Raw genomic sequence first — 17325 nt, 5'->3', positions numbered from 1 at the left:
GGGAGAGGGGGGGAGAGTGGGAGGGAGCGAGCAGAGAGTCGAGGAAGAAGCGATGAAACGACCGAGAGACAAGAAAAAGGAGGGCGAAGAATGGAGGGAGACGGAACGGCAGTCGTGAAATGGATGAGAAGGGCAAAGGAACGGAGAGAAAGACAGTGGGAAGAGAGGGGCGAAGTGAAGGGAGGAGTGTGGGCGGGGGGGGTGAAACACGAAGAGCAAGCTCGTCTACTCCGCGAATGGCAGAGGGACAGACGGGGAAAAAGAAAGAGGACGCGACATGGCAGGGAGGCGAGGTGAAATTGGACACAAAAAGCTCGAAGAAAAATTGAGATGAATCGCGAGAGGGAAGATGGAAGGGCGGATACCCGCCGCCGTCCTCCCGCACTGGAAACCCGCGCTTCTTCGGGAAAGAAAATGCGAAGGGATGAAAACCGGCCGCTAATGTTGACGTTTTGCATTTTTTCTCTCTTCCCTCCCCGTCGATGCACGCGATACGACGTTGCCTCGCTCTCTTTCTGCACATTTGAAATAAACTGCTTAGAAACTGATCGGTCGTATCGAGTGGCGCTGAAAAATTTCCCGCCGGTACGCACGTAGGGAACGCAGTGTATCTCGAAGACGTAAAACCCACGCTCCCCCGCCGGCCCCTCTTTCTCGTTTACACGCTCTTCGATCTCCACCCAGGAGCACTCTCGCGTCGGTTTACCGTCTCTTAGGAAAGCAGCGGCTTTCTAACGCGCTCGAAAGATCAACGCGCGAAGCTAACCGGAGCTCCCGAGTCCCCGCGAGCGTTTTTATTATCCTCCTCCAGCGTTTCGGTGTCGCGCCACGCACCGTAGAAGAGACTCCCGTCCGTTTCCTTTCACCCTCGCCGCGCCGTTGCTCGCGGAATCGAGGAAACGAGCTCTCGTCTCTCTCGATCGCGCCTCGCCGTAAATTCGCGATCTCTCCGGCATTTTTCGCTCATCGCGCGCGCGCCGATGTCGTCCGCGCGCAGCGTTGCTCCTTCGGCATCGCTGCCGGCCGCTTCTTCTCGTTCTCGTTCTCGCGGCTATCAGTGAAAGTGACAGGAAAATCGCTCGACAGCACGGCGCAACTCCCCCGGAGAAACCGGGCGAAACGTTTTAGATCCTTGGAACGCTCGCATCGGCCGGAGGTAGTATCGACTGACGAGAAAGCGTATCGACGGATGCAATCGGCCACGCTGATCGTCACCTCGAATTTCCACCGGATACCTGCGATATAATTTTCCAACTTTTAACTAATAAAATAATTTAAAAACTGCCGAACGCTGAATATACTCTCAGTTTTCGTCATCGACGTGAACTTTTTCCGAGGCAATAACTGTAATTATTTCAATTATATTTCTTGTGCCGCAGTTAATGCTGTCCCATTTCTTAAGCACGGACGTAAGCAGAGGAAAATTTCCAATCAGGCGCGCTATTTTTAAATATCTGTGCATCGCGATTGCTTCTTTGGAGAATCGTTGTCAATTCCTCAAATTCATCAACAGTCATGGCGCTCAAATAATGCTCTTGATGTGAAATTCTTGACGTCGCTATTGCTTAGGAAATGAAACATCATTAATGGAGTCGGCTATGCTTCATTAATTTTGTGACGATCGGAAACCAATAAGACGTGCGACAGAGCGGAGCTTTTCTCATCTCACGTACGGCCCTGGATAATCTTGGACAGTCGACAAGACTACACTTAAAAGACGTTAAGCTAACGTTCTTTATAAACTTCGTAGTCGGCCACACATATTCAAAAACAAGTAGGATCAGTTGTGTGAACTCGATTTATCGGAAGAATTATTGCACGAAAAAGACTGTAAACTCATAAACAGAGTCGAATGGGCGAGACACGTCCTCTCAATCGCCCCTCAGTGTCAGATCTGTCTCTGAAGTGCATCCCTATAACGAAACATTCTGTATATAGGACTGTCGTAAACCACTTTGCCGAGTTCATCTCGTCAGCTATCCCGTCTCACTCCGTTTCTTCGCGTTGCATCCGGTTTTCTCCCGGTTCTCTCTCGCCGCTTTAATTGCGCGTCTTCCTTCTTTCACTCAATTATCCTCCTCAAATCAACGCGGCTAGCCGTATCGCACGTAGAAGGAGCTTAGACAATGTTCCTCAAAACTAGGTGAGCCACTTTTACGCACCGCGATCGGATCGCACTGGATCTTTCCACTCATTCGCCCGCGCAAATTGTTTCGTCGCGGATAAGGTGACAGATTACGGAATAACTGCGGAAAGCGCGTCGGAATGTAGATTAATGATAGATTAAACATGGAATGTAAGAGTGAGTAAGAAAGAGGGGTAAAGAGCTATTTTTATGTAACGCGATTGGAATGCGCTGGGCCCTTCCGTTCGCCCGCGCAAATTATTCCATCGCGAGTAAGACGGTGGAATACGGAATGATGGTGAAATATAAAATGTCGGAATATAGAAGAGGCGCTCTTTTACGCGACGAATGGTGAAAACGCGACGAGTCTTTACGACTGTTTCAGCCAGTTCAAGTTATTCCAACTGGCATTCTAAAGGTATCGGAATATAGAGAATATTCCTTTAAGCTTGCTGTCAAGCGATAAAAATGATCGCTATTCTTTTCGATTTCCAACTGACGAAAGGAAGATCCAAATACATACACTCACCTTTCTTAAGAATCTTTCTTCTTTACGTTAACCTATTTCCGAAATTTCCAATTTTTTACGTAAATGGGAGAAGATAAAATTGTGATATTGTGAATATTATATCTTTAGTTTTTGACAATATATATTTTTATCTGTAACAAACATACAAAGACACCAACTTAAGCAATGGTTAGATCGTGCAGCGGCTAAAAATCGTGAAAATCGCGAAGGAGAAGTTTAATTAAATCCGAATATATCCAGCGTGCTATTCATCTTTCCATTATCTTTGTAATAATATTTCACCGTTATATCTTTCCATTATTTTGGAAAATATCTTTTCATTAACTATTAATGCCGTATTAATAAAAGATTAAGTCGGAGAGATAAGAAGAATCTTATTACTATTGGCTCAGTAACACATTCGCAGGTCTTTTTTGAGTGTACACAAGCTGTATAGAATCGCGTAATTGCGACGAATCGGACAGATAAGGATGAAGGAAGCCAAGAAATCAGTGCGCAGTGCGATCGATTATCGTTCTTTCTTTCCGTTATCACGAATTATCAGCAAGTCTTCGCGCTCGGCTCGCTAGGTAACCTAATTTCGTCATATCAGAGTGCGCACATACCTCTTACGCGACTCTCGCGTGCTATATGATGTGCGACACGCACGCATAAACTTGATGCACGAGTATATGCAACAAGACAGTCCGAGGCGTTTCGATTTCATGATATGTTTCAGACGAACCCAAGTTTCACCGATTTCTAAGTTTTCGAGAATCTCACGAAATGATAACACGTTGTTATTCTCCTCTCGAAAAATACATCGATTGCGAGAGAGAAGTCTGGAAAACGTCGTTTTAGCAGTTCTGAAAATATTATGGATGTCATATAGTTTGAACATGAAAGAAATCTTAAAAGTTCGAAATACTCTTTAGCATTTGTTCCTTTTTCTTTAAATTTGTCGATATATCGGCGTCTCTGCTGATAATGAAAGATGACACGAAAGAATACATAATCAAATTTTACTTAAATTAAAGGTCGGTATTACCAAAGTGGATTGTCTTTAGCCTTAATTTAATTGGCTCTTCATTTTTCCGCGTAGAATCAGAAGTGGCGAGAGACGGGAAGCTGCTTGCAGGCTTGCGACTCGATCGTTGTCGCTTGAGCAGTTTCACGAATATTAAAAATGAAGAATCCCGTGATAAGCGATGGGAAATTTTAAACGGATTGGTCATCCCGCGATCTACGACGTCCGATTGAAGGTAAACGCGAGTTCACGGAGACAGGGTGTCGATGCTGGCCCCGAGATTGCCTCCGGAGTTTCAAAATTCTCGATCGTGCGATACCAATCGCGGCGGCCGCTTGTTGTGATTTCCCGCAATAATCGATCGCACAGGTGGAATAGCACGCGCGCATACGTACTCCGCGAGGTACAGGTAGAGACCGACGAGTAACTGCGTCAGGTGCGCTCACGTACGCTCACACCGTGAGTTACCTGCGAGGCGCTCGCAGGTGCGGCCATATCGAGGGCCCTCGACGGATAGTCGGAGAAACGGCAGATGGTACAAGCGTGTCGAGCTGTACGATGCAAAAGGGGCGACGAAAGGAAGAGCGAGCAAGGGCCGCGTTCGAAACACGGGTTGTGAAAGAGTTGGGAAAGGGGGAAAAAATGCATATTTTTTCTTCTCTTCTGCTTCGCTGTTTCGTATAAAATGACAAAAAAAGAACGACGACGGTTCGTCGGTAATTTCGAACTGTGAGTGGTCTGAAGACGCGATAGGGAATTTCGATTAATTTCCATCCGTCCTATTACTGCGCGACAAGTACAATACGAATCTCAAAGTTGAGAGAGAGTTCAAAGCCCGAGTGTCGTCGATTACGAGATGAGAGTTGAAAAGTTGACTCGAAAACTCTTAATTGAATAGAGAATTAACAGTTCGAAGTTGGAGGACGCGAGAGCTGCCGCGCGACACTTGCGCGCGCAAACTTGCATGGAGAGCGGTAATCGAGCGTCTTTCGTATAAAATAGACTTTCCTATTTCTCCGTCGTGTATAATTTGCAAATAATAGTATCGGCAGGATGAGACACAGGATGCGGTCGAGTGACGAAGGTAGACCAAGCGTCGAATTTTCTAGGCGCTCTTCGGCGCTCGCTCGCGCGCGTGCGAGCGGATGAAAGGCACGATGACGAGCGTCGAAACGAGCGCAAGTAGCAGGAGGAGGAGGAGGTAGAGAGGCAGGAACGAGGGGAGAGAAGGCAGAACGAGGTAGGCGCGAGCTTAAAGTTTCCGTTATCGGCGCACGTCTAAGCAACTGATAAAAGCCCGTGTTCTTACGGACAGATAACGGGCGGAATGGCCCGGTATAAAGAGTATCACATAGATAGAGGCAGATAAAGCACGGTCCACGGAACAGGTGAATGTCGTGAGGGGCAGACCAACGCCCGAACTTCGTTGCTTCGTCGAAGTGTGTGCCGATCCGATTCGCCATCGACACGCGCATATTTCCAAGTGTCCGGCAGCGACTGTCCAGATACTCGCGCCTCTTCTCTCTCCCTCTCTCTCTCTCTCTCGCTCTCTCTCTCTCTCTCTCTCCCTCTCGCTCGCTTGTCCAGTCGCGTCCACGAAATCATCGTCATCGTTGTCGATCGCCATTGTTATCGCAGTTTGATTCGCGATTCGCGAAAGTGCGTTTTTCGTAATTGCAACACGCGGTGCCGCGACGCGTCGCGCTTCCGGAAATAACGTCTTCTTGTTTCGAGCTGCCCTTTTTCGTCTTCTTCTTCTTCCTCCTCCTCCTCCTTCTTCCCCTTTCTTCCTTTCGTGGCTTCCCTCGTCTTGCACGCCTTACCTTCTTCTTCTTCTCTCTCTCTCTCTCCCTCTTTTATCCTCCTCCTACCTTTTCCCCCTCTTGCTCATTCTGTCTCTTTCTTTCCTTTCCACCCGCACCTCTCAGTCACCGTGCGGCGTAGGATCTACCTACGTCTACCTACTTCTACCTACCTACCTACCTACTCTCGTCGTCTCTCTCTCTCTCTCTCTCTCGCGTGCGCGCGGGTACCCGTTCCCCTCTGTACGTAAAACCTCTTGGAGATATCTTCTCCCGGCCGTAGCGGAAAAAGAAACCCAATATTTCATGGAGACAGATCGTTATTGGGGCGTGCACTACAGGTACTGTCCCGCTCCCCGGATCGATCTCATGGCAGGGAAAAGGGTACGCCGGGGGGGATGACTATATCGCGAATGGGAAAGGGAAGAAATGGGGGAACGGCGGGGAAAGGGGGACTCGTTGTTCCTTAGGGTGGTCGTCGATGACTTTTCGATGAATCCGCCAACACCGAGGGGAAAGCACACTCAGCCGTTTTCGTCTGTTGCAGCGGCGGCATGGCCGGGCAGCACTACTGCCTGCGCTGGAACAACTACCAGTCGAACATGACATCGGTGTTCCACCAGCTCCTGCAGAACGAGGCCTTCGTCGACGTCACCCTGGCATGCAACGAGGCCTCGTTAAAGGCGCACAAGGTAGGCCGGTGTGTACAGCGACGAGTACGGAAAGAGAAAGATCACATGTATGATCGAGCACGCGGCCGATCGATCATCGCGAATGTCGTCGTCCCATGATTCAGAGCCGTCGCGAAATATTACTGTCCCCCGAGTGCAAACCCTCGACACACTTTGCACCAACAGACCTGCAAACATTCGAGATTCGGAGTAAATTGGCAACTTCAGCTAGCGAGTGTAAATTGGCGGATGAAAGTGAATAAATTACTGGCCATAGCGCACGATTAAATGTAAGGCTAATTATTTTTAGTGCGCGTATATAATACGTACAAAATGACGCAGATGTGGCTGAGACAATCGGAAAGTACGTACGAATGATATCACAAATTGTTGTAAGTTTCGGCATATTTGACTCGCTATCGGAGAGTGCCGGTGCCTAAGTTTGTCACGAGCTAGTTACGGTTCTGTCGCGATTATTTGCGCGACATGAGACACGTAGCGAATAATCGCGCGCCTTTCGATCCCGTTTCGATCGATCTGCAATTAGCTCAATGCGCGCGATACTCCGACGGTATCGCGGCATCTATACTTATCTTCGAATACGCAGTATTCGCGAGCGTGTGTACTTCTCAATTCCTGATTCGCGTGATACTCTGATAATATGCGCTGATACGCTTGCCGCGAATATTGAGTATTTCGCGCGTCGAGACATTCCAAATAAAAGATACGTAAATACTTCGAAACATGTAGGAGAGAAACAAAAAATTTTCACGCGAAGAAATATATGCGAAAAATCGTTTCGTGGCGCACAATGGATTCCCGTTAACATCGGCGACGTAATTGGAAGAAGTGCTGATATATCTCTATTACGAAGTTCTGTTTTTCCATGTGTGCGCAGGTGGTGCTGTCGGCCTGCAGTTCCTACTTCCAGAAGCTGCTGCTGTCGAATCCCTGTAAACACCCGACGATCATTATGCCACAGGACGTGTGCTTCACAGATCTCAAGTTCATCATCGAGTTCGTCTACCGCGGGGAGATCGACGTCTCGCAAGCGGAGCTTCAGGTGAGTGCGCGAGAATAAGGTCGATCTTTCGCCGCGATTGCACCGATCATCGCGACCAGTAATGTCGCCAGAATCGATTTCTCCCGCGACGCAATCGGACCTAATAAGCGATTTTCGTTTGAATTTTTACGATGGTCGCGCTAATGATCACACGGCTACATTGTTATTACGTTATTTTCATCATTGGTGACATCGCGTGTATAATCGATATCTTCTCTCTCAACATAAATTCGCCCAAATTGAACCCTCGCAAGAAAAGGAGCAGGACGTGAACGGAAGAAAGTGGAGTCATGAATGACTCAAATGTATGAATATATTAGGTTGGTGCATATGAAATGTCGGATTCTTAAGTGATTGTATAAAACTGTATATCTTTCTTCAAAAGCTGTTTATTCAATCAAAGTATGCTCCATTCGCTTCAATACACTTCTCCCAACGAGATTTTAAAGCGTAGATGCCTGTCTTAAAAAAATTTTGGTCTTTAGAATTAATAAACTCTGATATCGAGTTTTTTAGACTGTCTTCATTTTCATGGTGTTTGCCTCTTAAAAACAGCTCTAAATGCTTGAAAAAATGAAAATCGGTCGGCGAGAGATCCGGTGAATATGGTGGATGCTGCAAAACTTCATATTCCAGTTCGTTCAGTTTCGCAATTGTTTTGTGCGATGTGTGCGGCCGAGCGTTGTCATGGAGCAGTAGCGGGCCATGCCGATTCACAAGCGATGGGAGTACAATTTGGTGTCTCAATATCGTTGTATGGTCAACTTTCATCCTGATAGCAAGTTCCCTCGTGGATACGGCTGGATCCGCTTCCACTAGAGCCTTCAGGTCATCATTATTCACAGACGTTTTGGGTCTTCCGCGCGGCTCATTTTGCAGTGAAAAATCGCCAGTCCGAAATTTTTCGAACCAACGCTGCACTTTCCGATTGTTAACCGTATTCTCCCCAAACGCTTGGTTTATGTTGCGTGCAGCTTTTGCAGCACTATTACCAAGTTTGTACTCATATAAGAAAATGACGCGAATGTCGGCAGAATTCATATCGGTAATAAACTCAAAAGAAATAAAAAAGGGAAGACCTTCGAGAAAACCTATTTTGTTGAAATGAGTCTCTGGCAATGGACAATACGAGTATGAATGAGGTTATGCCAAATACAAAAGTATAACGAAAACAGGGAGGAAAACGTCCGCATGTAAAGAGAATGCGACATTTCATACGCACCAACCTAATACATTCCGTTTGATTAAAATAAGAAAAGAGCACAAAAATCATGCAACTATAAGCAAAAATGTATTTTTCAATATTATAATTAGGGAAAGTGTGTAAATATGGAACGGTTCCAAATGTTAAGAAAAAAGTGTAATTTAAAATCTAAATATCAAACGAATAATCAAACGAAAAAAGTGTAATTTAAAATCTAAATATCAAACGAATAATCATCAATAATGTTAGCACGTACATCTGAGAACATACCAAATTATTAAAACCAAATATATAACTGTTAAAAAGATACACATATTTTTATCAATGCACGTCAAATCAGGGATCTAAGCAAATGGGATGTTAATGTGGAACAAGCAGATAAATTAAAGAAAAAATTTTTTTTGACAGTATTATGAACTTTTTATTATTTATTCAACCTTCTTCAATGCAAATAAAGACAATAAAAAACATTTCATTTTTGCAAAATAACAAGAAAATGGCTCAAGTAACCTAGCGTTTAGATGTGAGACTACATATAACAAGATAAATAATTCCTTGAAAAATAAGAACAAAATTGTTCTTGGCATTGCAGCACCTGACCTCCTCTTTCTCGCCAAGCTAGCTGACTGCTACACTAGCTACAATACGAAACGTTCCATATTGCAACTAATAGCAATTTTCTACATAATCTAATAAATTTGAACATAGCACACGTATTTCCAAATAATTAAGCTACTATTTCACACTTTAATTTTAGTACTATCCGAGACATAAGAACTTATATTTTACACTTAATGTAAATACGAAGAAAACTGTTAAATTTTATCTTGCAACCACGCCGCACTTTCGTAAAACAGAACATTCCTCTACACGCTACGTCTCGAATGACCTAAATGGAATCTAATTTTTCTCATGAGTATAACTACATATATCAGATAGTTTTGAGCAATGATTTTAACACAAATGCGAGTTCCATATTACAATCCCGTATCGTTAAAAAATATATTTACTCTCCATATAATATAATATACAAAAGATTTCTTTCTTCTCTTGCTGAGGTCATGAATGACCCTCTACCTTTCCTTGCGATGGTTAAGAAAATAAATAGTCGTTTAGATCTCTGTGGTACAAATATCTACTACAAATGTCAAAACGCATTTTCGAGATAACTCAAATGTCACTCTGGAGGAACCAATATCGTACATTTGCAAGATTGTACACATATACAAGCTGCATTTATATATTCATTGCCAATACTGAAAATCTATAGTTCATGTTACATATATTTTCAGTTTACTGGCATATTGAATATACGAATACACAGCCACAACACCAGGTTTTTTTTAGTTTTGCTTAAATGTTCTACTTGAAAAATTAAATAGCATGAGTGATTTTCATTCTCGTGTTCCAACGTTACAAAGTATATCATTTACAATGAGTTATACCGATGGCATTACTGCGCGATGATAGGAACTGTCGCAGTGCCCGTTCAAAAATTCGCAGATATCGTGCTTTAAATCGGGGATATATAACAATGATAACATAATACGAAAAAAGAAAAAAATTTTGTTTTCATGGTAATACTGCTACAACCTTAACGATGTCGCCGATCGACGACGTTGCATGCGATATATCGTCGCTCGAATTGAGCGTTTGCAACACTGTGGTTACAGCCCGTAACCGTTCAAAAATATGGGCTCGAGCAGGTGGTTAGCGCTAATCACCGGCGTGCGACCGATTGAACGGTTGACTTTACAAGGTAGTTACGATTACTGTGATTTCTCGAAATTCCCGCAATCACGACGTTAGCCAGAGTCTACCTGTCTGAGCGAAAGCCACCGAAATGTTCGTCGACGTCGGATACGTCACGATATTAAATAACGATGAGCGCGATCACGCTTGTGTTATCTTATCGCTTACGCGCTGTTACGAGAGCCGTGAGTTGCACACGCACACGTTATTGCAAGATCTTGCACCAAATCGATATAGCTCATCCGTTCGGAAACGGATATGGGGGAGCTTTATCATTGTCTTGCTTGTGTGTTTCAATAATTCGCGGAAGAAACGCTTCTTCCGAGTCTCTAATGCGACGTATCAAGTGGATATCGCGCGCGAATCACGATTTTATCAAACTGCAAATATCTCTATTTTCAAGAATACTTTTCCTATTGCTCAGTTTGAACTTGACACGTCGTGAATAATAATACACGACTAATGTAACACGGAAAATAGATAGGTCTTATCGCTCGAAAAGAAATTGAAACGATTATATTCTCAAGTATCGTTACACAATTTAGTTGGAAGTCAATATAGGGGAAAGGACATTAAAGTCGCGCGACGCTGCGAATAAATTATCGCTTGGCGCATCCTACGATGTTCGCGTGCAGTGAAACACTTTCGAGCGCATTGGCATGTTCGAGGCGGCAAGAAAGTACATTTGAACGCCGGTGAGAGACGAGCACTTTCTCGGCCGATGAAGAGCCTCCCGTATATTTTTTTCTCTGAAATCGTTCCGACTCTACCTTGGAGTAACCGGCGAAAATGTGTACAAGTATATCACACGTCTAAAGGAAGATATTCGATTTTGAGAACTTGGCACCGCAGATGTAAATAAAACCGGCAATAGGTGTGATAAGCCGTAAGAAATGGACTAATTACGGCCGAATGTGAGGAGAATAATCGATTGTGATTGGTCAATTTCTTACGGTTTACTGCGCCTATTGTAAACTCAGCTTAATGGTACTTCTTATTCTAAGGGTGTTATCAGAGTGATTGATCGGTTCAAGACAATCTTTTATGCCTTGAATCTTTGTTTTCAAGTAACAATGACTATCTTGTGCCTCGAGTCTTAAACTCGTTCTGTTTGCGACTGATGACGAACCGCTGTATGATAAAAAATAAGTAAAAAAGTGATAAATTATCGAGGGCAAACATTGTTTTAAGCCCGGATCTACAATAGATGCATTAAGCTTTAAGAATTGATCGATCACAATCGACTTGACCATCGACGCTTGTAAGCTAAAGCTTAACACTTATTGTAGATCCGAGTTAAAGGCACAAATCGGTTGTTCCGCTAAGATCTTAATAAATGAAAACCGGTATATACTTTCGTAGTAAGTTCAATTTACACGAAGAAGAACCCACGCCAATTGTCACCTTCCAACTGTCGGGAGCAAAAACGAGAGTCACTCGCATGCATTTGCGCATCGTCGGGACGCGAGATTTCGAACAGACACCACTTCGAATCTGTCCTGCCGTTGTGTTCGCGCAACCCAACAGCGCTTACCGACAAAGGTGCAGCCCGCCGGCTGTTACCATCGCCTCCTGCTTTTTCCGTGGACAATCCGAGAGCGACGGGTAACTCGATCTGTCTTCCTTACCGACCGAAGCGACTCGGAACGTCGTCGAGTCGGTGACGGCAGGGCGCTAACCGCCGGTGCTTCCTTACCCACCGCTTCTGTTCTAGTTCGTGGCTTTATCCGCGGGGAAACGGGCTCTCCGGTCGGTCCTCTCGCCGCCGCGCTGCGCGCGCCTCCGTGCGCGTTCGAAATGCCCGCTTCGGCCTCGGCCGGCCGGCACGCGCTGATCGCTTTTTCGCGCGGAGTCCGGCGATATCGCGCGCACCGCCGCTGCCGGCATTATCGTCGTGTGACGCGCGCGAGCTCAAAACTTTTTCTCGTGCACCGCGTGCTGGCACGAGAGCGTGTGTTCTCTCTCTTCCTCTGTGTATATGTGTGTGTGTGTGTGTGCGTGAGAGAAAGACTGAGTGCTCCAGATTTCCGCTCAGGTGATATCACGGCGGATAAGATAAGGCGCGCACCGGCCTCTCAGGATGCCCCGTCAGTGATAACAAGGTACGACTTTCTCTCTCTTTCCTTCGTCTTTTCCACGCGATCCTGCGTTTCTGCCGGTGAGTCGCGCGCGCGGTGAACGTGGCGTTGTGACTTATGGCAGCGACTTTTTATTGCGGTTACTCCCAGCGCTCTGGACGCGATTATCGCGTCGTCAGATCTGCCTCCGCGCAACTCCAACGGTCTCGCGACACTCGAGACGCCCGTCGTTAAGTTACTTTCATACACCGCTGCTGAATCACTCGCAACGTTCGCCGGCGCGAGACCGCATTGCACTGAAGAGAATAATCGCCATTTTATCTTGCGTTGTATTATCGCTCGTCTGAAAAATCCCGGCGATCTCACCGTTTTCTCGCCACGTGAAAATACAGAAATTTCGAAGCTCGAATACTCTCTATTCCTGAGATGCGAGCCGATCTTCAAAATAACGCACATATTGCTCGCACGTCACCTCTCTCTTTCTCTCAGTTTGCTCGAAACTCCCGAACCTCGTTTCTAACTCGATTAATAGATCGACACGCGTGTTTACTAAATACAGCTGATCGATCGAACTTCCTGGCGAGCGATCGCGTTTCGCCAGGCAAAGCCGCGATTTGTTATCGAGGAACTCTCACGCTCGCGCGCACCCGTCGGTCTCGGTCTGAGGGACTTGTTACGGTTCTTGAGACAAGGTGAGAATATTCTGGTAGACTCGCAGATTTAACGTAATTTTCATCTCGACTCGAACAGCTCCTTCGATTTTTAATCGAGCGAAAGGCTAACACGGACGCGTATCAACGGCAACTTAGCGACGACGCTTACCCTGCAGTCGGCGGAATATCATTTTCATTCTGCTTGCGCAAATAATTTGCACACGGTAATTGGTATTCTTGTGAGAGGCGCGCGTGACACGGTCGCTCTATGTGTGCCCGGCGCCGATCATTCGCGATCTCACGGTCTCAGTTTCGATGAAAAATATCGAGTGCACGATCATTTTCACGGCAATTTAGACGCGTGTCCTCCCGTTGGCGCCTTCTCGACATCTCGAATAAGACCGTCTGCGGCCGGACGTGGCTTAAGCCACGTACACATACGCGTGTCGTGCGTTCTTCGGCTCTTCTTTCATGGACGTTTGTCTCATCCGCAGTATATCGCTCGTGCGAAGTGGCGGTATACACGCGTTAGTGTACGTGGGACTTTGCGCTCGGGGGAGAGCGGCGTGCGCGCGCGCGATTTATCGGAAACTCGCTCGCGGACGAGATTATTTTCGCCGTCCTTCGCGCGGAACGAAGGGAATGCCCCGGCTTCTTCGGCCGGCTATTTGGATCGCGCGCGACGAGCGCCGGACGACGAACCTGCGGCACACGGCAACTGTGTGCTTCGAGCGCGGGCCAAATTTAAATCTTTCTCTCGCCGGCGAGAGCGGCGCATCGAGCATTATACGGGCGCATCGAGAGGGTTCCCGCCGCGATCCCTCATCGGAGCACCGAGCGGGCGGGGAATAATCTCCATGAGAGAGAGAGAGAGAGAGATCCGAAGTCCTTCCACGCTCGGAGAGTAGAAACGAACGAACGATACCGCGACACCGTCGCTCTTTTATTAAACGGGACGACGGACAAATGAGACGAGATATTCGTCCGGAGCGATTCGTAAGAAAGGACTTTTCGAGGGGAAGAGAGAGACCGGTCCGCACGTAAAACGGAGAATCGGGAGCGTGCGCTTAAGATCGGAATTCGAGAATTTGTCGAGGCCGGACTCCCGGGACTATAACCGAATTACCGTATAAAACCGTAAAATTTTTACTGCTCGAAGCCAAAACCGCGCGGACCTTACGAAGAATCGTCGAGTTTCCTTTTCCCCATGACCAGAGAAAACGAGAGGGAACGAGATAAACCGCAGGATCGGCAGCTTTTGCCGAACGCGAACCGTGTTGCGCGGATCAGAAATTCGAGATCGAAGGAGGAACCTATTTCGCTTTTTCACCAGTGCAATTGTTTGTCGTTCTCACGCGTTCTCTCTCTCTCTCTCTCTGTGTCTCACTCACTTTTTTTATTCCCCTCGTGGACGGCCACTGTTTGAACCGGGTGATTGAATATTTGCGTCCTGCTGTCCACCGTCGTGCTCTCGACGTACCTGCGCGCGTGCGAAAACACGCCGATGAGACCCGGTCGCGAAGGATGGCTCCGAGCTCTCGTCATTTCGCCGTTTTTGCCTCCCTTTCGCCCCGCTCCGTCAAGCGGGACGTGCCGGCACGCAACGATGCTCGCGCCCGTGATTGGTGCTCCTCGTGGAGGTGCTTACTCGACCCGAAGCCGCGTATCTTGCTCCCAGGATTCGCCTCCCGGCGCAATTTCGGCCTGCCTGCCCGCCGCCAGTCAGCGACAAACCGATCACGTCTACGGGGTGTCCGGAAAGCGACGTTGCGTGTATCTCGGATCGAGATGCGTTCGCTTCTTTATTCGACGTAAACGCGCTGGCACGCTTCGGCGTGTCGTCTCGCCTTATCTGCCGATAATTCAGTAATGCCCCTGCAAGGGAAACGTTAATTTCATTCGCGGCGTATTAATTGATCACGTGGCGAAATTAGAACGCGGAGTGTCGGTATGGATGAGTAAAATGTCAATTTACTCGTAAATAAAGTAATAAAATGTGGTATTTCGGAAGGGCTCGAATAAAATTTGCACTCGGACCCTCATAATCGAGACATCCAGCATTAATAAATGAAAAGTTACGACCTATCGTCGATTCATGAGGACACGCGGAGGAGATTTCGGGACACTCTGTACACGAGGTGTTCTCGTGTCGCCCGCTCGGGTTAAATTGAACCTGCGCGGAACGCACAGACCTCCACTTTCCAGTGTAACAGTCCTCCCAGCATTTTTATCATCGCATTATTTTCAGTACACGTTGTAACGTCATTTTCTCCCGACTTACACACTCAACGCAGCAAATTACATATTGCGTATACAACTGTGTTCGAAATTCTCTTTCTTTTCTAAAAACCCCCCAAAGAGAGATGCATCCTCCTGCGTTCCCACGGTTACGTTATCGATCACGACGCGAGATACATTCCGTATTTCATTTTCGGAGGAAAGTCCGTGCGAGCCGTCTGACACAAACCATCGACTTCGTCCCTCGCTGTCCTTGACACGGCAGTGAGACGACGACACGCGAAGAAAACGCGTATCTCTCGTGTGCATCGCGCTTACCGCGTACGCTCGTATGCATCGGCCATGTATACGGGGTGCTTCCGAAATACTAATATAAAATTGATGAAGAAACAAAGGTCGCGTGTGCGAAATCGTCGAGCGACTCTTACAAACTAATTTCACGTCTCGGTATTTCCTCTCGTCTCGAACCTCGTTATTCCTTCGACTGGAGCGGTTGGTAATATTTCAAGAAGAAATATTCGCCCCGATCGTATTGCAATCATTATCCGGTCAATAACACTGTTATCTTTATCTCCTCTCGGACAATTCGAGCGTATTTCGCTCGAAAGTCGTTAGAAGCAACGGAGGAATCCCGGAAAAATGAAATCGACCAACAATAGTAACTATACGTTCTGCGCCGGCACCGTGGTATTTATCTTACCGTCGTGGAGCGACCGAGGAGCGGTAATGCACTCGCGATCATTGATCAAGAAAAGGACACCACGAAGCCGGCACTACCGTTGTCCGATGACCTCGTTCTCGATCGGCGTATCCTCTCCGCGGCGAATCGGGAGAAACTCGAGCTCTCTCGGCGTCACGACCGGGAACGAAGGGTGAGAGGAAAGGAGAGCAGTATTGTTCTCATCAGGTAGCCGAAACAGCTGGCTGCTCGACGTGGTTTCCGATGTTGCAGACGCGGAAAGTACTTCATGCCAATCGTCGCGTCTCTCTCTCTCTCTCTCTCGTCGCGAGAATTGCAACGTAGAGATGAAGCTCCATGTTTCAACTGCACATTTAGCGCCAAGTGCAAACGCGTCCGACACGCAAGCTCTGTTCGCCTCGTACGAAGGTGGTCCCATTACGGCGTTATCTGAATTTGAAGATCGGAAGGTCGCATTTTTATCGTCAACTGATCTCGATCGAAGTACCGACCGGATTCCATTTCCCGCGCGAAAAGAAAGCAAAACCAACTGTCTCGAAGAAAAAAAAATCGACCGACTTTTCGCTTTCTCAACACGCGGCCTTGAACTTTTTATCGGACAAATTTATTAACACGACAGGTAATGGGCATGAATCGCGTAGACGTCGGAAGAAAGCAATAACGAGCGAACGGAGCGGGAGGGGAGACGGGCAGGAGGAGGAGGGTTACGCGGGAATGGGAGGGAGGAGGAAGAGAGGAGGAGATTTATCGAGTCGAGTCGCAACGTGGTTTAACCCCCGAATTCACGATGTGTCGCAGATATTGGCGGAACCTGCTACGTGAGAGATAATCGATACAAGGGGGTAGCGCGCGACTACTGTGCGAGACGGTGGTGTAGCTATATATTTTAACTCCGCCGGATTTAATCAATAATCGTAACGTTAACTGATATCCGAGCGACGGTCGAGCGATCACCGAGCGCGTCGGATTACCCTGCTTCCTCATCATTTTCGTCCGTGTTCTGCATTACTCGGCACTATTAACACGATTTTTTATGCGGAGAGCAACGAAAATCAGCTTAATTAAGAAAGAAAGAGAGAGAGAGAGAGAGGTCTATTTTAATCCGCCAACCACGTTGACTCTCCGTGTCGAGCATACCTGTTGACTGACCGTGAACTTACAGAATAGACTGTTAATTTTTCGAAAAATCTTTCGTCGATTAAATTCATACTTAAGGGGGTGCCGGAGCATCGACCGAACTTCGATGGGAAGTATTTTCATCTAAGCGGAAACTAAAAATGTCGGTGAATTTTTAATATTTTTTAATGTGACATAGGAGAGTATATGTTTAAATGAGCGTTCGAGAGAATATAGAAGTATGTAGGAAAGTACGATAGAACGGGTAAATAATACGCGAGAGAAAGAGAGAGAGAGAGAATTATTCACTACTACTGCTCTACTTACCATTCTGCATCTACACTATGCCGTATACTATGCAGATGCATAAAACCCGTTCGACCACCTT

General features: G+C 46.7%; 1 protein-coding gene across 4 annotated transcripts in view; it reads left to right on the top strand.

Moving 5' to 3' along the window:
• LOC106744652 (protein bric-a-brac 2) overlaps nucleotides 1–17325 on the top strand; it is a 65724-nt gene that overhangs the window by 16586 nt on the left and 31813 nt on the right. For all 4 annotated transcript variants that reach the window (XM_014619581.1, XM_014619582.1, XM_014619579.1 and 1 more), the window contains exons 2-3: nucleotides 6010–6154; nucleotides 7032–7196. In XM_014619581.1, coding sequence (XP_014475067.1) covers nucleotides 6010–6154; nucleotides 7032–7196 — 310 coding nt within the window. The remainder of the gene's footprint in view (nucleotides 1–6009; nucleotides 6155–7031; nucleotides 7197–17325) is intronic.

This window comes from Dinoponera quadriceps, unplaced genomic scaffold, assembly GCF_001313825.1.
Source record: "Dinoponera quadriceps isolate SergipeBrazil2010 unplaced genomic scaffold, ASM131382v1 scaffold1492, whole genome shotgun sequence".
NCBI classification, from domain to species: domain Eukaryota; kingdom Metazoa; phylum Arthropoda; class Insecta; order Hymenoptera; family Formicidae; genus Dinoponera; species Dinoponera quadriceps.
The sequence above is the reverse complement of the archived record's forward strand: the minus strand, read 5'-3'. Positions and strand labels throughout refer to the sequence as shown.